Genomic DNA, 26,873 nt, shown 5'->3' with positions numbered 1-26,873 from the left:
AATGAATAAATAATGAAAAGATACACCAATCATTATGGGAAGCTCAGGAGTGAAATACCCAAAACGGAGGCACTGAAAAAAGTATCTAGGTTCAGATGAATGGATGCTTCTGTATTGCTTACATGCTGCTGACCAGTGTTGTTAACCTGCCATCCACTTCCTCCATCCCCTAGTAGCAGAGGGGTTGTGTAGTTAAAGGTTTTAGTCTAGTCTGCCTGACTCATCCTTTATCCGACTGAGGTTTTTCCAAGTTATCTATGGCACTGAAACATCTGTTGCCTAACTGTGTATTGATAAATCCAGAGAGCTGTCCGTGGTTCTGAAGTAGCAAAAGGATTTGTAATTGCGACTTTTTCTATGAGGTCCGCGCTTCTGTCAGTTTAGCCCCGGATCTATAATATTCTCTAAACTATATTACTGCTTCCTGTTCCTATTCTTTAAAGAACGTGGAAATTACTTTTTTTCACATCATGCACTTCCTTCGCCTTCCACGCCTTTGAAGGTTTTTATCTAAAACTCATTTTTCATTAAAGAATATAGCAAATTTTTTTAAACTAAACCAGACAAAAAGTAGATTTCCCAAGAAAAAAGCTCTTCCTGGAAATGTCTGGCAATGACCACAGCAGGGAGAAGAGATTTTCAACGACTTAGAGAAACCAAGTGAGGACTCTGATACTCAGAAATCAGCACTCACACAAACTCCACAAAGCACAGCATGCACACACATCATTTTCAGTCATAGCTATACGCACACACACACACTGCAAATGGACACGCACACCTTCGTGATTTCAGTGTGGGAGGGTTAATCAGAGTAAATCGCTGACACTAATCCATGGCCTATCTCCCCAGGCCCTCGCCGGGTATTTGTGTAGGCTGCCTTTTTGTGTGTGTGTGTGTGTGTGTGTGTGTGTGTGTGTGTGTGTGTGTGTGTGTTGGGGTATTAAGTATCGGTAGGTTATTCAGCTGTATATGTGTTTCTTTGCAAGTGAGAGTCCCTGTCCAGAAATATGAAGTCATCACTGCATTACATAATTCCAACACTAGGAGCCGCTTTGTAATATTTGTTATGGAGGAATGGTCATGTAAAAGTGAAGTAAAACCTCCTGTAACTATAAAAAACAGATGTTTATGACAGACCTAAACTTGAAGCATATTTTACATTCAGTTTTTACTCTTTAAATCAACATTTAAATCATCACATATAGCCTCATATTGACGTTTTGATTTGTACTTGATCAGCTTTTTAAAAAGGGAAAAGGGTGATGGTGTGTTATCACTCTCCTACTGAATGAACCCATTCAATAGATAATTATTTTTAGCATAGAAACGCTGAAGGAGTATTTCAGATTTTAGATCAATAAAGACCACCTATAGTATAAAGAGGTTTCCTTGACTCTATTGGCTTCATTCATTTTCAGGTGTTTTACTACGACCAAATATTGTTGTCTAAATTCAATCTACATTTAAACAAATGTAAGGGTTAGAAAGGATGTTAGTAAGTAAGTTAGTTTTAAGGTCAACTACATCCTATCAAATAATAAATAATAATAAAACACTACAGTAGGTAAATGGATTTATTTGGCATTCAAACAAAGCTGTATTTTGGATCCAGCAGTTATCTATTTTTGTTATGTTTAATCAAAACCAGTAAATCCCATAGATGACTTTCAGTGTATCAGTATTGTTGTGAGTTGAACCTCGGCTTTGCCGCTACAACATGAAAAGAAAACCTATTTCTTATTCTGCGCAAGTGCAGAGGGCCCTGAACATTTTTATTAAAAACCAGTGTACTGTGAAATTTGAAGATCTAATTAAACTATTCAACCTAGGTTTGAAAAGCCCTTTGTGTAATTTTGAATTATAACAATAACTTAGAAATGTTGTATTCTACCCAAATAATAATGCCCTGAAAAGCTGAGACTAAACAGCTGTTGTTAGTTTACAAATGATGATAGGTTGCGTTGACACGGTGTGGCTGCAAATCTCAGACAGAGCCCTGGACTAAAATTATAAATTTAAAAATCACACATCCCTAAAAACCTCCATGGACCATAGCCACCCTTTCAACTGCCCCTTGGATAAAACTCTTCTTGAGTTGAAAGTAGTGATGTACATCGAAAGATATCAAGGTCTAGCTGTGAAAGAGTTATCAGAGAGTTTTGCTACAAAATTAGAAATCCAACAACAAATGACAATGACGCAGACGGCAACACAAAACAGAAAGTCATTTTGTCAAGCAATAGTAGTAGGCAGCTGAAGACCTTGACCAAACAATTAGTGCAGATTTAATTAATGGTTATTTTCTGCTCCAAAGTGGATATATTTTAGAATTTTACATCTGAATGTTTGTAAGTCCGTAAAGCTGAAATTGAGATGTCAGTCATAACGAGTTACCCACAATACTGAAAATATTCATTTGGTCAGAAAATGTATTTTTTCCATCAACACCCTGACTCACAGTCATACAACATAAGCCCAATATCATTCCAGAACTGAAACTTCGCCAAGGACCACCTCAGCTAGTTGAGAAACAATAATCAATACGCTATTGAGCCGGACCTTCCCTGACTTTATCAGTGAACCGATCAGCCGTCCCTCACCTTATGACCTCATGTCCAAAATCAGCCGAGTGGAGAAGGAGGACTGTTGCCGCCATTTTCCCACAATAGAATTTTTTCCGCTAACCCAAAGCAATGTGATCACCCTTATCTATTTATGCAATGCGTCCATCGGATTGCTCTCCATTGAAGTGCTATTGATCTGTCTTGTGTGCTGTACTGAAAAAAAAGTGGGGGTGTAATCAATACTCCCAGCCTCCGTCCTTGGTCCTCCAGCCTCAGCCACGTCAGACTCAAAACGAGAAAAGGCATTTTCAATGATCTCCCTCATCAGTTTTGGAAAGCACACTGTTACTTTTCAACATTATGCTCTGTATGTATGCATGTTGAATACTAATACAGTAATGTACTAATCCAGTACGATGTGTTACCGTAAGTCTAGAGAATGACACATGAAGTTTTGCTCCATAATGTTTTATATCCATTTTGACAATACCCCATTACAACTTTTGAAAGACACAAAAAGAATTTAAAAAAGTTTAACTAACCCATTTTTACATTTCTTTTTAAATTCACATTTTAGGATATTGGCATAGAACCGTTTAACAATGTATTTCATATCAAAATGTTCCAAACAAACTCAGCTTTCTGTATCGTGATGCCCAAAATTGTTCCAAAGCAATGTGCAAAGAGATAATCTGGCCCTAAAGATGAAAATCTGATGTATGTTTTTGAAAATTCTCAAATCTCTTCACAAAAGTGAGCATAATATATGAATGAAATAAGTCTCTAAAATGACATTTTGTAATATCGCTTAAGTAAGAGTGCTGTCAAACATTGCTTGGACTCGCCGGTGAGTCTTTTGTCCTCAGAGGGTTAATGAACATGAAAAGTGATGCTTGCCCAGTCCAATGCATGCAGAGGTTTTTCTTGGTCTAGTCTAACCCTAACCCTAGACTAGTAGCTCACAGTGGGAAACGGTGAGCACACTTTAGATGGATACGCATCTCATTACTAGGTCAGTTTGCTGACGCTGTGGCTCTTCTCTACTTGGTGTCAGAACTGAGTCTGAACTGAATCCGTACGACATGTTGTCTGACTATGTCGGACATCAAAAGTGTTTATGGTTGCTTCAAATCGCCATATTTGAAGGTGCAATATTGGGGGTACAATATCATTTAGCTTGGGGTTACAACGCACCCTGTCTCCTGGAAAACCATCATAGTGTTGCACTTCGTTGTCCGCGTGAAAAGTGACTAAAATAATTGTGTAACAGACAGCGCTGGGCAATAATTTAACGGAATTGTATTGTGATGAGATCATATATAGAGATATACAATTACTTGTAAGATAAATCTAAATTGATAATACCAAGCACACATGAACTCAATTTTCAAAGAAAATCGGCTGTGAAACATTTCGAGGGAATATCATTTGAAGAATTGCAGGTTTGTTTTAACATCACACTATAATCACAAAACAACACATTATACAGCTGGAAAATATGTATTTATTTTTTTCTTTATAATTTACCTTGACACTGTTTACCATGTGGTTATTTCAAATAGACTGATAATTTATTGAATTACCAGAAAATATGCTATGTCATGATATAAATCGTTATCAATCTATTTTGGGATGGACGATTTTGGCCAGACCGCCCAGCCCTAGGGATAAATAAAAAAAGAGATATGATAATGATGTTGCTGCATTAACAACGGACACCGTTATTGCTGAAAGGTCAATATCCACAACATTGTCAACAGAAAATCCGGGAACACAGATGTCACTCTGAATGCAGCAGTAAACATCTAATGAAAAAGAAGTGATGCTAGTGAATAAAGCTCCGTGATTGGCTGCAAACAGGAGACATTTGAAGCTGTGGCGGAGAGGAGGTCACTGAACAAACTGTTATCTATTATGGATAACCCCAACCCCCCTCTCCACCCCCCACCCCCCCACACTGGTCCAACAGAGGAGCAGCTTCTCTAAGAGGCTCCGACAGCTTCAATGTTGCTCGGACCGATACAGGAAATCATTCCTACCACAGGCAATAAAACTTTTTAACACCTCATCACTGGGTGCTAGATAAGACCCTGAGACATCACAGTGCTGCACCATAATACTGCACTAAGTGCAACCTGCACACTTGGTTAATTTACATATTTATCATGCTATTTAAGCAGCAACAATTTTGTATTCCCAACTTGTATATATTCAAATATTTGTCCTTGTATCTTATTCATATTATTATTTCATGTATATTGTATGTATGTATATTGTATCCTAGTATTTCATTTATAATTATATTCTGTTCTGTGTGACTGATTTTGCTGCTGTAACAGTGTAATTTCCCATTTTATTGGGATCAATAAATATCTATTTATCTATCTACACTATAAAGGGCAGCGACAAGACTAAATACACTTTTTGTGAAATATTGTTTGTTTATCTCCAAAGGCAACACTAACGTTTGACAACCAAACTCCACAGAAAAGCCAGCTTCAGCAAGACCTGCGAGGATTCAGCATCACGTCCCCAGGGAGGAGGCTTAAGGTCATCGGACAATGGAACAAAGACACTTACAGGACGTCCTATCTGACCTCTATACCACCAGGCTATTTTACATTATAGGACAGTTCTTTAGATATCCAATATACCATTCAGAAATCAATACAGTTTCTCTCAAAGCAATATGAATCCAGTCAACCAAGATATGTTAAATGTAAAAATAATTGTCTATCAAACATGTCATTGTCCCCTGGGGTAAAAAAAAAAAAAAAATCGAAGGAAATAAAAAAGATATATTCGCATCATCCTGTGTTCAAAGATGACATGTTGTTGTTCTCATGTGTAACAGATGGAGCAGACCTGAGGGAATGAATCACTAAAATATCTGGATGTTTCATCAGCAGTTACAGCAGCAGTAAACACGAATGGAGGGGACTCACTTTGGTTCACAGGAAGTGGAGCCGTGTCTCTTTAGAAAGGTAACCCAGAAGGACAGACTGGTAGACAGATGGGCGAAGGCTACTAATGTTTATTGTTTTGCAGGAATTGCAAGAAGTACTGTTTCATCCCAATGTATTTGCTCTGTTTTAACAACTGTGTTGAAAATTGCTGTGTCATTTTCTGCTGACTCCGGCTGCTGCTTCTTAGCACTTGCCAATAGTGCACTAATATTCTCCCCTGGGGTTGTCCTTTCCTTGTATTTGTGATTGTGTGTGTATTTGTGTGTGTGTGTGTGTGTGTGTGTGTGTGTGTGTGTGTGTGTGTGTGTGTGTCAACCTGGGCTCTGAGCCCTAAATCATTGCATCGCGTAGACAAAAGAGGCAGGTCCACACACACACACACACACACACACACACACACACACACACACACACTGAACAGTCACCCTGGTGATTATACCCACAGTTCAGCTTTAAAGCAATGCGGATGGATTAAGTGTCTGAACTGTCAACCATATCTTCAGATTAAAAGTACCGGTACTATATCTAATCGTATGTTAAAGTTTTTAGGGCTTCATCTCTTTGCATTAGGATTTTTTTCCAGCTCCAAATGTTAGCCAAAAAATACTAAAATGGACAAGAGAGGATCTGCTGTAAAGTAAGAGCAGCTTGATCAGGTGCTAATAATTTGCAATTCATCCCTTCTTGCAGCAGGAGAAGCATATACATCGATCTATAACATCTCAGGTAAGAGCACAGTTTTAATTCAGATAATAAGACAGGTGTATATTTAAATTGATTTCTTGATAATTGCACCTTTCTTAGTGTTTGTTTCATCGAAAATCTGCTCCATAAAGACTCGATAATGTATTCAATGCATTTCTCAGAATAAGCGCCCCTAATTGTAGTCACTGTTTGTCGATTGCCAAGAGCACCATATCACACTGACCTCTGACCTCGGAGGAGAAGTGGGCGGAGTGACGAGTTATAAACAGCTGCAGCTGCTGATCAAGGTTGCAGCACTTGAGGTCCACGTCCCAGGATCGAATTCCTGTCAGGAAGGAGGAAAGAGAAAGATTGCTTGAGGACAACAACATGAAGCAGGGAAGGATGGAGATTAGTGAAATTAGAGGAAAAAACCTTTGGACTAGTATCTGATGAACCTGAGGCACAGACATGCATAACCTTTTACCAGATGTTGCGACAGCATCTTGCCTCCCTAACTCTGTTTAAGCTGCAGGGAAGGTCCCTGAGCAGGAAGCGTTGTAGTTTAAAATGTCCTGAGACTGATGACACAACAGTATTACTAACCTCAAGTGACACTGATATCATACTGTATCACTACTCACTACTTTGTCATACGACAATCCTTCTGCACTACCGCAGGCCCAGTCTAAAACCATAATATTGCCGGGGACATATTTATTAAACATTTTGCACTTGTACACTTTTACAATTAGAATTTATTTTATAGTATAGTTACTGTAGCTTTGCCTTTTCTCATTTGGTGGAAGAAATTCTATTTTGCCCACTGTTAACATAAAGTAAACAAAAATGAGAGATTGTATCAAAGAATAAACACATTTTGCAACAACCAATGATGAATATGGGTTGCCGTTATTTGGTCACTTATTGGGAGCAGTAGACTAGCTGGAGCCAGTTTCCTCCAGTAGTTGCGCTAAGGCTAGCGGTGGCTGCTTCAGAGAGAGTTACGTCACGCACGGAGATGAGAAGGGTATGTACGGACTTATCTAACTCTGGGGGATACGGTGAATGAGACAAAGTCCAATACATGGGCGTGTTCCTTTAATCATTATATGAGAAAGAAAATGTAATAAAACTGTTAATTTTACAAATTATGGTCCATGTAATTTAAATGTGTAAATTTTTATCATGTTATCATGTTATCATTTGCAATTATAGTAATATCCACTAAATTCCTAACTGTAAATCTTGCTCACAATACTTGTTAACTATATTTTATATTCATAGGACAAACCCATCTGTAAAACTCTGTTTATAATAGTATTCTTTTCTATATTTATTCATTACATATCCATGTCCTACACTGTGGAACCATTGTATATCCTGCACTTACTTCTATTGCACTTCTGGTTAGACCCAAACTGCATTTCGTTGCCTTGTACCTGTACCTGTGTAATGACAATGAAGTTGAATCTAATCTAATCTAATCTAATCTAATAAAAAGCAACATTTGTTGTACTTTTCTTTGGAATCGTGGTTCTCGTGGTTTCTCAAAGGCAGAGCAGGATACCCAGGGCTCGGTTTACACCTATCACCATTTCTGTCCACCGGGGGACCATAGGCAGGCTGGGGGAACGCATATTAAACCTCATAAAGTGACATTTTCATGCCATGGGACCTTTAATACCCTATGAAGTAATAATATCTAGTAAAGGTAAAAGCCCCCACATAAACATCAGCACTAAAACTAATTGGAGTTCACTGGATCAGTAGAAATGACTCAGTAATGAACACGCACACACGCACACATACACACACACACATGCAAACACACAGCCACAGCTTTATCAGATCCTACTGAGACGCAGTGAGTCAAACTTCAGAGAGAACTTGTGTCAGATCTCTCATCCAGCAGGATAGAAACCAACACACACACACTTCTCTCATCTTATCCATCTGTGGATTCCTTCAGCGAGAGCTAGAAATTAGATCATTCTAATTTTTCAAATCCATACCCCTGCTTAAATCTCCTCTTTCACAAAAGAAGACTTTGAAGACCTTGTTTTGCCCTTAACTGAGGAGAAAATGTTCCCTCGCTGCCGACTGCAGTCTGTTCCAAGAAATGCTGTGTCACTGTTATTACCTTTTCGTTAGAATTAATTGGCAAAACGTCTTGTTTTGCACTACCAGACGCATAAAAATTACAACCTCCTAGTCTGATGTTGATGCCTTTTCATGCCAATCCTCACAAAGTAAAAAAATTTAAAAAATTGTTAGTGTCCACAGAAGACAGGGAATAAATGAGGCCTTCATATTTGTGCATCCAAATCCGCTCCTCTTGGAGGATGACATTGGCATCAAATATAACTAGGCTCAGACCTAACTGCCTGTTTACAGCCAAGAGGAGAGCGGTCAGTGGCTGTGCATACTGCACGGAGACTTTCAATCTACTTTCCTTATTACTGAGTGACCAGCTTTGTGTCAATGCACATAAAGATGACAACTGTTTCGTGCTGAAATGATTAGTCAATCAAAAAGAAAACTAACTAATTAATTAATTGGCAGCTATATAGATAATCAATAATCATTTTAATCATTTTTCAAGCAGGAAGGCCCAGCATTTGCTGGTTCCAGCTTGACAAATGTGAGGTTTACTGATTTTTTTTCCTTTATATTACTGTAAATCTTTGGGTGTCGGATTGTTGTACACAAAAAACCCTTTAGGTCTTGAGAAATTGTGAAGGACATTTTCTCTATGTTCTGACATTAAATAGACAAAATTATTAATTAATAAAGTGTCTTTTAAAAATATTTAATTTATCACGAAAACAACTAATGGCAGCACCAGTTAAAATAAGGCAGTAAACCTCACTCTTCTATAATGAGAGACCTGGTAACTTAATATGTTTTCACAACTTAATGTGGAGTGAAAGCCTCTTTTGTCTATAGTTGTCAGAATCTGATCAAAATCAGAGTTATGCAGACTTGCACATCAATATGCATGATGGTGCCCAGTCACCGATGCTTCCCGAGCGGCTGTACGCTGCTCTTTATTATGGGGGGAGGAATTTGACCAGATGACCACTATCCGAATGAACAACTTCGGTCTCATCCTCGAAGCCTTCTTAGTTGTAAAACCAAAACAAACGGTTTGATAAAGCATGACTGTCAGCTTTATATGGCTAGTACAAGTTTCATCTTCGAGAGTTGAATGGGTTCCTTGCTGCACCCTGTGACCAATAAGGAAAAAATAGCCACTCTGCCTGCAGTTATCACCAAGTACAGCTTCAGCTCTCCGGCATCAAGGAGCAGTACTGAGACAATTACAGCTTGGCACACCAGGATGAAGCAAAGACAATGCTAGACTCAAAGACAGACCTGGATAAGTAATATGCTTTATCAGTGAATGAGACACTTTGAATTCAACTACAATACTCATTGGAGGAATATTTACAGTGATTTTGGTTTGCGACATACAGACTCAGTAAAGATTCATTTAGCCAGATTAAGACCTCAACAAGACTATGGCCAGTAAAGCTAAATCATCCTGAGCATTAAAGCCCCCTCATACTCCACCAACAATCTTTTTAGTACTAAACACTTTTCTGCTGTAGTCCTAAAAGATGGCTGTTTCCTTGTTAAAAGAATAGTTGATCAGTTTGATTTACATCAGTTAATATACAAACACCCATAAGAGTCGAGCGCCTGATACAGCAAAGGTACGTGGATGGGAGAGATGTGAAATGGAAAGGAAAAAAATGGTATTTATACAAATATGTTACCCCTTAATACCCCATCAGTTAAATGAGTCATTAAATGGATAGTTTGATTTTTTTTGAAGTGGGGTTGTAGGAGGTACTTATCTATAGTCAGCAGGCAGCAGTAGCAACACACAAGCTGAGCAATGTAGGACGGGGGCAGCAGCAAAACGTATTTTAGCCACCTCAAAAAGGCCCACTTAAAAAAAAAAATTCAGTTTAAGTGTATGCTATATTTAGCAGTGGTGAAGTGTAACTAAGTACATTTACTTAAGTACTGTACTTAAGTACAAATTTGAGGTACTTGTACTTTACTTGTTTCTTTTCATCTCACATTCTACTTTGCTACATTTCAGAGAGAAATATTGTAGTTTTTTTTAAAGTTTCTAAAATGGGAGGAGTACTTTTACTTCAATACCGTAAGTACATTATCCTAATGATATTAACATAATTTTACTTAAGTAACATTTTTTTGTAATTTCCCCACTGGGAAGCAATAAATAGTATAACTTTTTTTTAATGCAGGACATTTACTTGTAACACAGTATTTTTACAGTGTGGTAATAGTACTTTTACTCAAGTAAAGGATCTGAATACTTCTTCCACCACTGACATTTACAATATTTGCACGGCTTTACCTTGCTATCAGACAGCCATTCCAATGAGAACTGAAGCCGTTATATCCATCTATGATCTCTCCCCTCCTTTGACAAAAATAGTCCTTTTCCCTCTCAGAACACGTGAGTTGCTGGTCGATGGCTGCCTCAAACGGTTACTATGTTTGGGTTATTGTGTGACTTTGGAGTATTGAAGGGTATAGTCAGATTCACAGTTTCATAGTTTGGATGGCCCCGTCCACAGCAGTCCAACCTGCTTCTCCGACTGCCATCTACTGCAGGTAATACACTGACTGTGGATAATTACGTCATACAAACTCACTTCAGGAATCTGAACTATTCAACTGCGGAGTGCGTAAAATAGCCAAAGGATTATGGCTGCTTAATGCTGCAGAACGCCTACACTAGCCTGTACGGAGGGCAAAGTGACAGTGAAACTTATTTTACAGAGTTCTATCCAACACAACATCCAAATTCAGGGTTGGGACAGGGTGTCTTCGTGCTGTCTAAGGTGAGAGGGAAAGAGCACCAAGCTCAGTGTCAGAAACACATTCGCACTAGTTTTCTATTTCACTGCCTCCAGGTTTCAGATCTGCTAGACCTAACAAGGTGTTAGCCTGAAAGTCTTCCCCTGCACCTCTGGGGAAAACGCTGAATCACAAGCTCAGGACGTGTTAGTGATGTTAGATTAGCCTCTGTCTCAGGAACAGTCATTTTCCCAATAAAGCCTACAAGGTATTTGGTGCAGGGACAGTAAAACAAAACTGTAGTAGACAAACACATGCAAGAACTGGGTCTCAAATTCAGTGTAAATGAAGACTATAGATGGTGAAATGTATACATTCCTTCACATTTACACAAAAATTGGATCAATCTATCCGCAGAGCAATGCTATATAAGTAAAGTAACACATCTTTCAAGCTGTAGAGGTTATACTCAAATTCTAAAAAGGAAGAAAAAAAAGAGAACTGTTCTCTAATTAGATTTAAATAACTCGCATTGATAATTGATAATTACGTGACTGTGAGGATAAATATATTAACTCTGGGCTCTAAATTTAAGAAGTGGGATTCGACCTGGGACTAATAGTAAGCCATAGGTTAAAAAATAAACTTTTGAAAGACTTAGCCCTGCGCTTTCTGTGGCCTCGGGTCGGAAACATTCCTGAAAGCGGCTCGTACTGAACAATGATTGTGATCTGGCAAAGCCAAAATGGAAGAAACACAGCATTTCAGATGTACAGATATACTGGACAGGGCAGCAATGATAACATGCAGATTGTTCCGATTTTAGGCTGAAACAAAAAGTCATTTAATTGTTTACTTTATTAAATTAAAACGAAAATGAATAGACAACAATTAAAATAAATCATTTTGTCAGGACTTGTGCTTTTTTGTGTTATATTTGATGGTAAAAAGGGTCCAAAATAGCACCACATACCAGCCAAATGCTGGCTAATTTGGAAATGACTAGCAGTTTTGCTTCACTCACCAGTCAAAAATACCATGTTTATCTATGAGTGGCTGGTAAAATGAACTTCCACCAACCATTTGGCTGGAGGACAAAAAAGCTGATTTTAGACCCTGATTGTAAATATAGGACGTTGGCTTATGGACTGTTGGTTGGACTAGAACTGAAGTCATTCAATCAATAGATTTTTCAATGACAATGAACTGAATCTGCAACTATTTTTGATACTCGATTACCAATTAAAGCAACACTAGAGACATTTTCCCGCTTTGGTCCTTCTACAGGTTGGAAGTGGAATTGTCCCATTATGTCTTATTTGGAACTACAGATCCGCTTTGATCTGGCAAACTTGAATAGCGCGGTTATACCCGGTAGTGAGCCGCAAAGCAAATGCAGAAGTGCCGTTCACCCTATTACGAGTTGCTGAAATGATTTTGGTAACATTATTTAAAGTAAAAAAAAAATTTAATTAAAAAAGTAATTTTTCAAGCATGCAAACAACATTTTTGAGTCAGATTTGAAGAAAATCTAAAGAAATGTGCCTAAATAAAAAAGATCTCTAACCTCAGTCTTGTTTGACGACAACACTGCAGCGCGGGTGATTTGTTGCAGGCCTAAAAGAGGATGCTGCGACTCACATGTAATGAGAATCAATGGCAGGTCATTCACACTGAGTCACACTTAAAAAACAAACCTGGCCGAAAGAATCAATAGTGTAATGGGGAGGAGTGGGGGACACAGAGTTTGCCATAGAGCAGCAGAGCAGTAAGTCTCTAACGACGGTAAGACGAGGTCACAGGGGATGGATGGGGTTGCTATGGCGCCAGACTGGCATTTTAAAGCGTGATTGATCATCTGGACTGAGAACAGCTTAGAGTGGGCAATGGCACAGCGGAAAATTGCTGAGTGGCATACTCCTGAGTCCGTTTACAACATCTTTCACAACTGCTCAACATCCTTACACTTTAGACAGCACACAAAGACAGGATAAATGTAGCATGCTGCAAAAAGAAGGGGTTGAACTTACTGAAATTTTGCTGAGTAATGATGCCTGATTGACACAAAATGAGAAACCAGCAGAAAAGAGAAAGCTACGTGTTTTCCTTTATTATATCTGAAGGTGTTGTGTTCTTGCCGCTGAGAACAGTCTGCATGTTTTGGTTGTTTGAAGGTTTAAGGGTGCATGGCACCACAACGCCATGTAAGCAAAAACACACACACACATACGTAACATCCTACTCAAACCAAACTGCATTGTAGATGACTTCTGCAAGGCAGACAGGTACATTATTATGCAAGGTGAAAATAAATGTCTTAATTATGTCACCTATCCTTCCATACTGATTGGCCAATAGGTTAATATCTGCTTGATTTATATTTGATTCATTCACTGATAAAATTACAGTTTAAGGTTACAACCGAGAAGGCTGCTTGTTACTGCAGTATTAAAGTAAATAGACCTATGCTGCATCTAAAACTTGAGTCTGCAGTTTCACTGTCATAGAGTTCACAGTGGGGTAAGGGAAAATGCGTGGTGTCCCATGGTGCAATGCTGCAGCAAATGCCTCTACCTAACACATCCATGGTACTATATTGTCCATTGCGTCAAACAATTTCTGTCCTCTTTCCATGCCTTTCCAAAGTTGCACATTGAATCACAGCTGCCAAACAGATAATAATCACTGATACAAGCCGGTGATTCGTCCATCACTCACCCCGCTCTATCTGCGCTCTGGCGGTGTCCAGCTGGTGCTCTGTGCCGATCTCCCCGATCACTATCAGCATGTAGTAGCCGCCCCGGTTGAACGGCACCCCGCGCCTACGTCTTCCACCTCCTCGGCGGTACCGTAGTCGCTCCTCGGACCCCGGCGGCGGCGCGCTGTAGCCCTCGTCTTCCTCAACCACCGGGAGCGCACCTCGCACCGGGATCTCCATGGCAACAACCCCTGGAGCCGACGCCAAGGCTGACTCCATCGCCATGACAACTACTGGTGTGAACGAGGGGAATAGTCTGGTGGGGTGGGGGGTGAGGAGAGTAAGAGGTGAGGGAGGGGAAGGAGGTGACAGGGGATAACGTGTCGTTTCAAACCGTCAAAATATATAGACTACAAATTTCCTGTGGAGCTTTCAAAGTAAAAGCTCTTGGGTGAATGAGTTGTTCAAAACTGTAGAATTGTCATGAAGCTGCAGGTTGGATTCAGTTTGGCTTACTACGTTTTACAAACATTTAAGCTGAGCAAACCAGTAGGGATTGGTTTAAAACTTTATTTTAAATATATTCCCGTAGTGAAACACTGATTTAAACCAATACATTTTATTTTTGTGGTGTAGCTAGCTATGCTATGTATGCCGGGTGGCCACAGCTAGCAACGCGGTCACACTTTGAAAACATTGGAATTAAACGTTAATGTCGGCCCGAATAAACATGTTATCCTTCCCGACTGACAGTTTAAGTAGTATAAAATGTAACTTTGGGGTTATCCCTACTGCTTACTGAACGCTAACGTAGCTACATAGCTTGTATCGAATTATAATATATATTATAATTATCATTCTTGACAAGTCTTTTCTCATGTAGCGTTAGAAGAGTAAAGAGTTATCCATCTGTCAGGTAACGTTACCTTCTTTCTGTCACAGACTAGATAGCTAGGCCACGACATCTTGTGTTAGAAACGTTTTCTCTGACTGTTTCAGCATGTTGTTGTTTTTTTGGTATCTCCATCTTCTCGCATGATTTCAGCTTGACACCATTTCGTTCTGCTTGACAGACTCCCTGAAAGACCGTTTAAGTTACACTTTGGGATTTATTTCAATCGTCAAAACAGGTAAATTAACTTGGTAAATAAACATGTACACGTGTATGACAATTCACAATTTAGTAGTAGCAGCCTTGCAAAAGTATGGCTACAAACAGCACAGAACACATCACTCCCCTAAGGTAACACCATAGACCATATATATCAACAGTCTATGGTAACACCCACCAATTTGCAGAGGGAAAAATGTTGCTTAATGTTTTCAGTCAATAATCACACTCCGTGTAATGCAGTTTTATTCTATTTAACAAATGTTACTTAAACTGTTTATTCAACTTCATGAGCATTTTGGAGGGTGAAGTTTGTGGTGCTGCTGAATGTGCTGCATTATACAGGTGCTTCTACATTTGTGTCCACCACATTTATGTCAATGAGGCAAGGCTTAATAACAGAAACACCTATTTCTGCAATGCAGTTTAACAGCACCACAAACTACAACCTCCATAAAGATCATAAAGTTGAATCTCTAAAACAGTTTTGACAAGCACTGAACATTATAACCTTGATGATTTGTTGCAGGGCATTTGTATTTGACTGCATTAGTTAGACCTAAGAAACTGGCAACTGTATGTTTTAGTGCACTTGCTTGGGAAGGTTATTTGCTGTGAGAGGAATTGCAATGCACTGACATACTTTCTAGCATTTAGCAAGTAGCTCAGGACTATTCTAAAACATGAATAGCACACAAACCGTATTTGTTCCAGGATAAATAGTCTTGCATAACAGCCTATGCTTTATATTAAAGCATATACATTCATAATGTATTTAAATACAAAAACAAACCTAGAAGCTTCAGCATTTCACTGTGTTTGAATGTTTTTGTTTTGGAAAAACAATACCTGAATCAAGCAACTTGAGTGTAACCAACTGTGACAGTGAAGATTACACACTGGCACAGGATTCATAAGCAAAACAAGATTAGATCGCTCTAAATGTCAATCCGGCGCTGCTTTTCCTTCTCAGGATTTAGATGATGTATGAATGTAGTCTGTCTTGTGCGCAGTGAATGTGGAGGATTTGTTAAAATATTTTGTAGAAAAAAAACATGTTTTTGCACAGACACACACACACACACACATCAGGACACACTGAGAACGAGTGAGAGAGAAAGCAGACCAGTCTTAAATTAGCCTCTTTCTTCTCTGAGAAATGTACCTCATCCTGGTTAACCTTGAGCTTGGCCCATTTCACTGTGAAGCAGAGGGCTTCTCGGCATAAACTGTCAGCATCACACTGAGGTGATAATAAGGAGGTCCACACCAACTTCTGTTGGGTCTCGCAACCTTTGTTTAACTGTAATTATCAATGATTCAACACATGGCAGGAGATATCTGAAAATAAAAGCACATGTTTTCAGATCTGTCCTATTTGCAATGGTGCACATTGTAAATACTTTCCATTCATTTAGGCCATGTTCTTAATAAAGTTCTGCTGTTTTCTATTCTAATTTCTGATTCAAAATGCAAATACCCAAAGATATCTTATTGAAAAAACAACAGCAACATTTCTCTTCCTGAGTTCAATTTAAGCCTAAGGTCAATGATTATCTGGCAATAAACATCATCAATTCGTTACATTTACTACATGCTGTGTTTGCAAGAGACACTAGGAAAGTAAAAAATAAACAGTGTGTTTCCTCCCCCAGTAGCAGTGTGAAGATACCTCATATGTTGTTTTTGCTGCAGGTCTCTCTGACAGTGAGTCAGCACTTCACTTCAGAGACGACCTACGCCACGGACATGCTTCCCTCTAGTGGTAAAAATACAACACTCCCAACTCACTAGTTTCACGTTTTTTAGGGTGCCTAAAGGCTCTATACACACTTTTTTAGTCCATAGAATACTAAGCTATTAAAAATAATTGTTGCCATGATTTTATAAATCATGTTTTAATGTTAAACATACATGTGGCACAGTGAATCCTTAATATTAAAGGTGCTCTAAGCAATGTTGGGTGACATTACTTCTTGTTGACATTCAAAGTATTTAAAAAAAAAAACGAGACTAGCTTTTCCCTTCCTTTTTTATGAATATTGACCACCAGCGTTAATTTCAAGGATTCCTATTGGCTTGAAATTTTACATTTACGCTTGCATGAACTGGGGTAGACCATAACCAGTTAAAGAAATGGATCAACAGATCCTGTTGCTCTGGACAGAGACCAGTGAAGGATATTAGGTTAGAAAGGGAATTTCAGTTGGTTGTCATATACAATTTCACCGCTAGATGGGAGAAATTCTTACACAATGTAGCTTTAACAATAATTTGTAGGCCCCCCCTGCAGTAACTCTGAGGACCCCCTAGGTGTCCCGCACCACCTGTTGAAGATCTCCGATGTAAACTATAATACATCTGAGGGTTATGGCTGAGAACTGTGTAAAACCAGCTAGAATGGACAGTTTCAGTTTTTTTCTGTTGGAAAATAAAATAAATATAACAGAAAAAGCTAATGTTTCATAACAGACTAAAACATTGTTTAGAAGTAGATGTTCAGAGCAGGTATAAGACCACAATTCTGCACAATGTTTTACTTTCATTTTAAGATAAAATACAATATGACTGACCAAAAATAGATCATAGAATGTTGTCCCTAAGGGTGCTCCCAGTCCCCAGTATTTAACTTTTCAACGGATTCCCTCCAGTCAGACAAATCACACAGGTTTTGTGTCAGTTTTTACAAACAAGTAGCAGATTAGAGCATTTTTATCCCAATACTACATTGTCAAAATTACTGTATCAACATATGACAACTATAGCATGGCCTCTACCTCACCATCTGCTGGACAACTGATGTTAAAGCACAGTGTTGGCCCAAATCACCCATAAATACAGTATCCCTCCAACCCAACAAACTCATTTTTTTATATATTCAACACTGATTGATACTCAAAAAAGGTGTATTTGAATCAAATCTATTGCATTTAGTATAAGAATGTCAGGTGATAATTAAAACATGTTTACCAAAGAATAAAACAAAAAGCAAAGATCTTTCTTTAAAGGCCTTGAAAGTGTGTTTAAGTGCATGCGTGTGTGTGTGTGTGTACACTTTAAGAACAAGCTGGGGGGAAAAAAATCACTTTACTTCATATTCTATGCTTTGAATAAATTAATTACTCACAAGTTGTGGTTTAAAGGTCCCATGACATGGTGTACTTTGGATGCTTTCATATAGACCTTAGTGGTCCCCTAATACCATATCAGAAGTCTCTTTCCCAAAATGCAGCCTTGGTGCAGAATTACAGCCACTAGAGCCAGTCCCACAATCAGATTTCCTTAGTATGTGCCATTTCTGAACCTGTAGCTTTTGATGAGGAGGGGGGGGAAAGGCAGAATTTATGTCCTCACCTGCTGTAAAACAGAAACCGGCAGTAATAGCATCATCTTTCACAGACCGTAAAGCAATTATATAAAACATGTGCAGAACACATACAAATTATATTGTACAAACATGGGCCATTATATTGTGGGACTGCAGAAAACGGCAGAATTAAATGGTATTTGAAGCATACTGATCGAATTCATTCCGTAGAAAGAGAAGAACAATACTAAGGACATGACTGATGTAGAAAGACTGGCTGGTTTGTTCTGGAAACCCAGGTGTTGGTAATTACATTTTTAAGTGATTAGTACGCTAAAGGTAAACCACTGGGATGTTCCCCGTCTCATTACCTGCACTCTCAGCAAAACATTATACTAATTATTATATTTCTGTAGAATTCACCTTGTACAACGGACCTTAATACCGTAAAGGGAAACCTTAATTAAAAAATTATAATTTAGCACATTTAGGCGTCATAATTTCAAACAAAAACAAATCAACTTGTCATTTGCTACAGTCTCTTTCAATATGTGACTGGCTCTAAATTTACAGTGAAGACGAGAGTAAAACTGCACAGCTGTGCTTCTAAAAGCGCCCGTCTGCTCAAGTAGCCGACAGGCCCGGGCCAGTTCATTGATAGCTGAGTTTGATGGGAAGTGGCTGCAGTTATTCTGAGCTCCAGACAGAGTGATAGACAGAACCTACAGAAAAAAAACACACAGACTAACTGATAGGCAGAGTGAAAAACTGACAGCTGGTAGAAGCAGTTTGGGAGACTGTCTGGGTCACTGCAGACACAAAAAGTCTGCCTCTCCACTCCAGTGTTGGGGGGGCCTCTAGCTCGCTCAGTAAGAGAGTCCGCCCCATGTAGGCTATGTCCTGCAGCGGCCTGGGTTCAAATCTGACCTGTGCCCTTTGCTGCGTGTCAGAGCCCATTTCTCACCCCCTTTCATGTCTATCCACTATAATAAAGGCTTTTTTTTAAGCCATCTGTACAGGGTCTGTGACAAGATTCTGTAAGAAAAAACAAACAGCGTTGAATGAAAGCCAAGCATTTTAATAGATGCTATATTCAATATTGAAATACAAAAGGCACTGGATTCTGTTCCCTCAAAACAATGCATACAGCGATGTGTGAATTCATACAAGTCTTGTATTATATAATCAATGTAAGCTTAAATTAAACCGCTGTCTGTTGCAAGAACATCACACTGAGGATCGAAGTTTGCAGTTGTTTTCCAGGAATGCTAAAATGTGTTACATCCAAGCTGACACTTTTAAAACAGTACATCAAATAAACACACAAGCATGTTTTCTAATAATTTTCTAATAAGAAATCACATAAAAAATATACATATAATTTAGAGCTTTGTGGTTGTTTTAAAGAGGTACTAGGAAGACTTGAAATTCTTTCAAGAAATAAAACAATCTATATGAAAAGGTGGACATGCAATACCGTAGCTGCATACTGGAGATGTTGACACTGGTTTTCTTCAAAGGAAGGTAAGTGTTAACTTATGGCAAGATTACACCGCTGTGGTAGACATTTCAAAATCAGATACACATCGGTGAAATGTGATTTAGGTCCTGCTTCTCCTGTCAAACCCTGCGACTGTCAAACCTCATTAGAGCTGACTACGGGTACATTTCTACACCGTTAATCTTCATGAAAAATAAACTGTTCCTCCTCTTGCATTCACTGTTAGTTGTGAAATCAATAGAATAGGCTCAGCCCATAAAACCAAACTGTATGAACTGGTGTCAGTCTAGCTTTATTACATTATGTTAGCAAAATGTTCCATTTTTAATATAATCAGTAATGCTTTGGTTTCCTTAGAAACTGTTGAAAGGCCGTTATCGAAGAAGAAGTTGAAGATGCTTCAAAATGATATTTATGATAAGAAACATATCTGATGCTTTAATACGTATTAATTAGTACAAATTAGGCCTCAAGTGAAATCAAATTATTTACTCTGTATTCTTAATTACAGTAGAAATTTAAAGCATGACATTAGTTGAAGCAAAACACTAACTTCTTCTTGGATGTGATCTTTATGTAGAAACCGTTTCATGTGATACCAAATACCAAAATATACAGTATTTCCACTTATTTTCTGACACCATAGCAGTTTTTCAGAACGATCTTGGCAAAAGTTTGGCTCCAGACAAAAGTCAAAAGGCACATGTTTTGAAAACATAGTTCTATAATCTGAAAATGATGTGGGGTCAGTCTGAGTATTTCTTCTTATTGAATAATTAACCACAGATTTAAATGAATAGTTACAGTAACATCCCAAAACCTAAGACCAGGCAGATTACAGTAAACTGCATGATTTATCTGTTACATTTCTTCCTTATTAGACTGAAATTTTGTTGCACACAAAAGAAATGTTTTGTCGAAATAAATTCAACAACTTAGAAATGCCTCTGAGACATAAAAAATATACAGAAACACTTAATCTTATTTATATTACAGGATCCAATAGCAATGTGGAGAAACAAAGTGTACTGCACTCACATGAAGACGTGATCAGCATGCCAGTACACACACATTCACACACACGCACGCACACATATTACACTGAAGAGCATTGCCAAAAAAGTGCATACAAAATATACAAAGCCAGGACAAACTGAAATAGCATATCAATCAACTTCATTCATGCTTTCCACCCCAGAATGTACCTAATGTGACTTTCCCCTCGACTGCTTTTTTAGAAACAGAGCCGACACTTTGCAGGAGCCATGCTGAATGTGAGCAGCAAAGTTAACATGGGGAACTACATATGCATTGATAGTCGGGGTGGAAGGAGGGAGGCTAATAACATAGCCTCACCTAGCTCACGGTCCATACATTATAAGGTTAGATTATACAGCCTCCGGCTCCAAAAGACCAGTTTCCAAAGTCACAAAAAACTTTACGAATGAACCTCAACTTCCTGATTCATCCAGCTTTTTTTCCTTTTCTTTTTTACTGAATCATCTAGACCTGATAACATATAGACCATGACCTGTCATATGGAGCTTCGCTCGTTCTTCCAGTAGTTAGTTTCTCTGGAAGGCTCCCTGTGCAGCCGAGGATGCTGCTCCAGCAGCGGCCGTTTGGAAGGTTCTACTGGAAAAGACGCCCTGCGAGAATTCCTGCTGCGCCTGCTGGAAACTGGCCCCGGTCCGGCGGTACCCGCTGTGGACCTGAAGAGAAAAGAGATCGTTAGCAAATGGCCTTTGAAACCAACCCTTTTTTTTTCTCTATGCTCACATGTTTAGCCACGCTGGCAAAATGGCTCTATGAATGGATATATATGCTGGTCAGCCCACCACTTTGGTCCAGACTGAAATATCAACTATCAGAGAGAATTCTTTTTTAACTTTACCGTCAGCGGGTCAAAACTTCAGTTTGGTAATTACTTTGGTTTTTAACCTAATACCTGCCAAACCCGTTGGCACCTCCATCACTCTCAGCTGTACTTTGTGTTTAACGCTAAGTGCAAATGTTAGCATTCATAAAACATTCTAAGCGTTGGCATGTTTGAACATTGTAATTGTGAACATGTTAGCAGTGAAAGCACTGCTGGGCAGAATTACAGCATCACAGATCTGCTGGCGTGGCTGTAGACTTGTTGAAACTCTGGTGGCTGCATTTCCAACAAGTTGGAGAGAAAATACTGTTACAATAATTCAATACAATAATGTTAGGGGTTAACCTTTAAACCACTGTTGTTGCTGCTGGAAATGTGTTGCTGTCAGTTTTTGGCGACTTTTGATAGCAGGTGGAGATGTGACACATCAACAGGTGTTACAAAACAGTTTCTTCTTAAACCAAAAAAGGCAAATGACAAAGCAGTAATTATTTAGTGTTTGCTGTGTAAACCGCTTCTTTAGTTCCTCATCTGTGGTCTGAAGTTGCAATTCTAACCACTGATGAAGAATAGCCATTTTATAACAGGTACTAAGAAAAAATAATGTAATCAAACTAGTAAGACTTGAATGCAAACCCCAATTCCAGACTAGTATGTTAATATAACAAAACTAAATCCCCAATCCCACTCACAAGGATAACAACAGATTAATCAAAGGACGTAGGGGGCGGATTTGGCTCAGTGGTAGAGCGTTGCCTGCCAATTAGAGGTTGGTGGTTTTGATCCCCCCCCCCTAGTCATTGTCAAGTGTCCTTGGGCAAGACACGAACCCCGAGTTGCCCCCGTGCTGCGCATCGGAGTGTGAATGTGTGTGAGTGTTTATCTGATAGCAGGTGGCACCTTGTATGGCAGCCCCGGCCATAGTGTATGAATGTGTGTGAATGGTGAATGTTTCCTGTAGATGTAAAGCGCTTTCAGCAGTTGTTAAGACTGGAAAGCGCTATATAAATACAGCACATTTACATTACATTTACATCACTGCTAACCCACACGTTAAAACTGAAAATATAAAGAGGAGAGAAGGAAGTCTCACCATCTTGAGCAGAATGACTGACAGCACAGCGCAGATGGTGAAGAGGACGGCCACTATCATCATGATGGCTCCCACTGCTTTGTTTCCACTCATGGCAGTGAAGGCAGTGATCCAACCACTGGAGTCAACAAACAACATTAAGTTTTAGATGGTCTCACAAACAACACTGATGAAACTGAAGGTCGTCTTCATCATGTCTTCTGGACGAGAGTTACAATAAGGGAGAGAAGAAGAATGTGTTGAAGAAGCAGCGTGAAAGAAAAACTGAGAAGAAGAGGCAAAAGAAAAGGTTGCCAATTGTAAATGGGGCATTTAATTTCTCTGAATAACCTTAATAATGAACATAATATAATTGGTGTTATTAAAACACATGTGCATGCTCCAAAAGATCAAACAAAAACATGTTTCAGAGTGTGGGTACATTTTGATATTAACATCCTAACTGCCTTTGTTCTCAGAGTAGGTTGTTAAAATTGTGCTGCTTTGTGATTTGCATCTCATCTGCAAGGGAAGCGCTACAAAACAAGAAAGGGTCCCCTTGACTGTGTCTGTTTTGATATTGTGCAAATCCATGACAAAATGAGAAGTATCATGAAAAGGGAAATGGGAAAAATGAAGAGCCAATAGGACATGGGTCATTCTGGAAAGTGCCATTTTGAAACCAAATGGCGTATTTAAAGTGTACATCATCACCAGAGTGTCTGCATACTTAACAGGCAAAAATATAACATCAGACACAACTATGAGCCCTCACATGTAAAATACACACTTATTAAAAATAACTTTTTTCTGGTATTTGGGGTGTTATTTTGTGTCTCTTTTGAGTCAGATACAGGTTTCTGAATGTCCTCTGCCTTCAGTCTCCGGGTGAGCTGATCAAAATCTGCACGGCTTTCTACGTCACTAGCCGAAACGAGGTGGCTAACCGTAGAAAATGCTAGCGCTAGTATGCTAGCTTGTTCTCAATGGCAAAACACTGCTACAACACACACTAGTTCACCATAATGTACAAAAGAACTACTTCCATGTCCCCGTTATCCAGGTTTTCAACATGTGTGCCCTCGTTTAGAAGAAGTCTCCCGGCTAATCCTGCCTTGAACTGACCAAGGATGAAAAAAGGTTGTCTAGTTGATGTGCGCCTCACCTAGCTAATGCACACGTGCGACTACCAACAAAGATAGTATAGAAGTGAGATGTCTCATTCTGTAGCTAAAACAGAGACCTAAACACACAGGGTGAAAACAGGATCTGCAGCAATGTGCGATACAACAAAAATACAGTGTTTTTTGAAAAATAAACAATGTAAAACTATTCTGGTACAACCTCAAAATACAATTATGAACCTGAAAATTAGCATAATATGGGCACTTTAATATAACATACCTGAAGTTAGGACATGAAAGATGTTCATACATTGTACTATCAATAACTAAATCCCTGTGTTCACAGTGCGCTCTGCCCTTGTCTTTGTTGTTTCATGTAGCCAACCATATGCTTGTTTTTTAATTACATGCTTACTTGTGTTTCATTTGTAGATTTCTGGATTTTTGTTATTTCTTTAGGTGAGATTCCCTCTTTAAGCCTCTAGGAGTTTTCTTAGAGATTTTTTGTGGCATTATAGGCCTTTATGTGATAGGCTAGCTTGGGTAGGAAAGGGGAGAGAGGGGGTTTGGCATGTAGCAAAGGGTCGCAGGTCGGAACCAAACCCACGGCTGCAGCAGCAAGGACTGAGCCTCTACATAGGGGCATGCGCTCTACCAGGTGAGATACCCAGGCGCCCCCTAGGGGTTTTCTTAATATAACCTGCACAATCTCTTTTTTCCTGTTGTGTTCCTGCTGCCTTCACCCTAATCACCCTAATGATGGTTTTAAAAATTGTTGTTACCATCAGAATGTTTTACCGCATATAGTAAACCGGTACCCTGGCACATTGTCTAAAGCCCATCATTTTACCACTCAACTCGTATTTTCGATAACCAAAATATAAGTGAATAAAGACAAAGCGAGACGAGAGTGAGTGTTGGCAGAACGCAGCGGAGAAAATGAGCAGCAGAAACTTACAGAGTAGCCAGCAGACAGATAGGCAGCAGGCTAGAGGAAGGATGAAAAGTCTCTGTCAGAAGAGATGAAAGAATGCAGAAAATGAGTAAAAGAGAAACAGAGATGAGAGCAGCTTATAGGCCAGCTGATTGGCAGTACTTCTGATACTAAAAGGCAAAAGAACCACAAGTACACTTCTTCAAATCATTTAGGAGTCAGTGAGAAACTTGTTATGATCATGTTCAGATAAGCTATTATTTAATTGCAAATATACCAACTTGGATGTAAATAAACTCACAATTAATGTTCGGTAATTTTTTTTATTTTTATTTTTTTCAAAAAAAAACAACTGTTTATTACAATGTATTTGTTTATGAATCACTTTATCAAATTTGGTGGCCAAATCTAAACTTAAATGACTGGGATTGAGAATGCCCTTATTACGTGAACCCCCCAAATGTCAACGTGAAATGTACGGCGTGTGACTCACCTGTTGCCCCACTTGGGGATGCCTACAGCCTGGATGATGAAGATCACCACTTGGCAGAAAAACACAAAGAAGAAGAAGAAGAAGCTGAAGGAGCTGTCAGTCCTGAAAATGAGAAAACAAAACATTCCACATTTGAAAACATTTCCAAAAAAATAAGTGACAAAATGATCATCTAATCGTTTGTTGCGTTATGATTTTTTTTTTTCTTCAAGTTACATCTTCTTGGGCTTACTGTGCATTAAAGGTTTAAACAATAAGCCACAGAGCTTTAATATAAATATCCTTAAATAACTTTGTATGTGTTGCTCTTAATTACAGATGGTTGACATGGCAACAGAATAATTATAAAATTTCATTTCAAAGTTATATACCATTGATTTCCTCTTAAAGAAACAGGCAAGGCTGTTATTATTATTATTATAATACTTATTATAGACCGATACATTAATCAACTATGGTATTGCAAAGGCCACACATGCAGATTTCCAGCCCCACGGTGTCATTGATGAAGGGAGACTCACCTGAAGGCCTTGTAGACGGGCCGGTACCAGCAGAGGAAGGAGCAGGGAGCAAAGAGGATGAGCCAGAGAATGGAGAGACCAAAATCCACACCATAGGTGGAATCAGTGATGAAGAAGGCCAAACAGGCCAGCAGGTTGAGGAACAGAGTCACACAGCTGACTGCAGAAACAGTGGAAAGAGACAAAGGTCAATAATATTACAACTAATATCAACATCCTTTTCACTTATATAGCAGGAATACCTCAATTACATGGGTTGTAAATACTGATGAGCATAACAAAACGTAATAACATTATAGAAATTTTTACTAAGCACTAAAGAAAGAAAATGTGATATTAAGCAGTACCAGCACCACATTGGAGATCTAAAAACAAGATGACCTCATAAATCAGTAAAGAGTTAAAAGGGCAGAGAACCGTAAAACCTCCTCATAAACTAAGTGACTAAGATCAATATTTGTAAATCAACAGAAGTAATAGTATAAGTAAATAAAACGTAGTATACCGAAGAAAAAGAGACGTACTTAAGCATGATTTACGCTTCTGCGTAAAATCTACACCGTTGCTACATACAATGTGCGTGGAGACACGGACCTACGCCGGACCCTACGCCGGACCCTACGCCGGACCCTACGCCGGACCCTACGCCTTAACCTGACGTGCACCTCTTGAAAAATGTAACTTGATGTCACGGCGATGCACTTCGCTCAGCCATGGCTTTATGGCGTTGCATTTCACCCTACTCATTTCCTGCTTCATCCTTCTCCATAAACAACATCAAATCAAGGGGAGGGTTAACTTTTCCTGCTACAGACAGTCACTGACAGACACAGCCCCCCCACCCCCACACCCCATTCGACACACACCAACGCACAAGTATAAACTTCAGGCCCCTACGGCGAACGCTCTGCATGGAGCCTCTGCACAACCATAAATGAAGTATTAGATGTTAAATGCTCCACATCACCAGCAGGTGCCAGTATGATCTGCATGCAGAGTGTATGTTGCTACACGCAAACGGGACCACTGTTAGCACTGGAATCATCCGTGATCCCAAATCACTGTACACCGCCCTGGTTAATGAGAGAAATATATGTGTTGTTTTTATACAGAGGTTAAAACATTACAGTTTTAAAATGCTGTATAAGATATCTCAGGTTCTGTGCCATTTTCT

General features: G+C 39.1%; 2 protein-coding genes across 4 annotated transcripts in view; both read right to left on the bottom strand.

Moving 5' to 3' along the window:
* map1ab (microtubule-associated protein 1Ab) overlaps positions 1-14,057 on the bottom strand; it is an 87,447-nt gene extending 73,390 nt beyond the window's left edge. Inside the window, exons 1-2 of the mRNA XM_032522548.1 lie at positions 13,778-14,057; positions 6,462-6,563 (exon numbers count right to left, since the gene is read on the bottom strand). Coding sequence (XP_032378439.1) covers positions 6,462-6,563; positions 13,778-14,042 — 367 coding nt within the window. The 5' untranslated portion in view covers positions 14,043-14,057. The remainder of the gene's footprint in view (positions 1-6,461; positions 6,564-13,777) is intronic.
* Positions 14,058-19,232: 5,175 nt separating this feature from the next.
* The window catches only part of scamp2 (secretory carrier membrane protein 2), a 16,912-nt gene continuing 9,271 nt past the window's right edge, over positions 19,233-26,873 (bottom strand). The window contains exons 6-10 of one of the 3 annotated variants that reach the window (XR_004333106.1): positions 25,700-25,859; positions 25,179-25,280; positions 24,710-24,759; positions 22,649-22,766; positions 19,233-21,388 (exon numbers count right to left, since the gene is read on the bottom strand). Coding sequence is in view for 2 of the 3 variants with exons in the window: in XM_032523998.1 (XP_032379889.1) it covers positions 21,242-21,388; positions 22,649-22,766; positions 25,179-25,280; positions 25,700-25,859 (527 nt within the window). In the remaining variant the exon portion in view is untranslated. The remainder of the gene's footprint in view (positions 21,389-22,648; positions 22,767-24,709; positions 24,760-25,178; positions 25,281-25,699; positions 25,860-26,873) is intronic. The other 2 variants (XM_032523999.1, XM_032523998.1) reach the window with 2 other exon arrangements.

The sequence above is a fragment of the Etheostoma spectabile genome, chromosome 8 (genome assembly GCF_008692095.1).
Source record: "Etheostoma spectabile isolate EspeVRDwgs_2016 chromosome 8, UIUC_Espe_1.0, whole genome shotgun sequence".
Taxonomy (NCBI): domain Eukaryota; kingdom Metazoa; phylum Chordata; class Actinopteri; order Perciformes; family Percidae; genus Etheostoma; species Etheostoma spectabile.
This window is presented reverse-complemented; position numbering and strand designations above follow the sequence as displayed.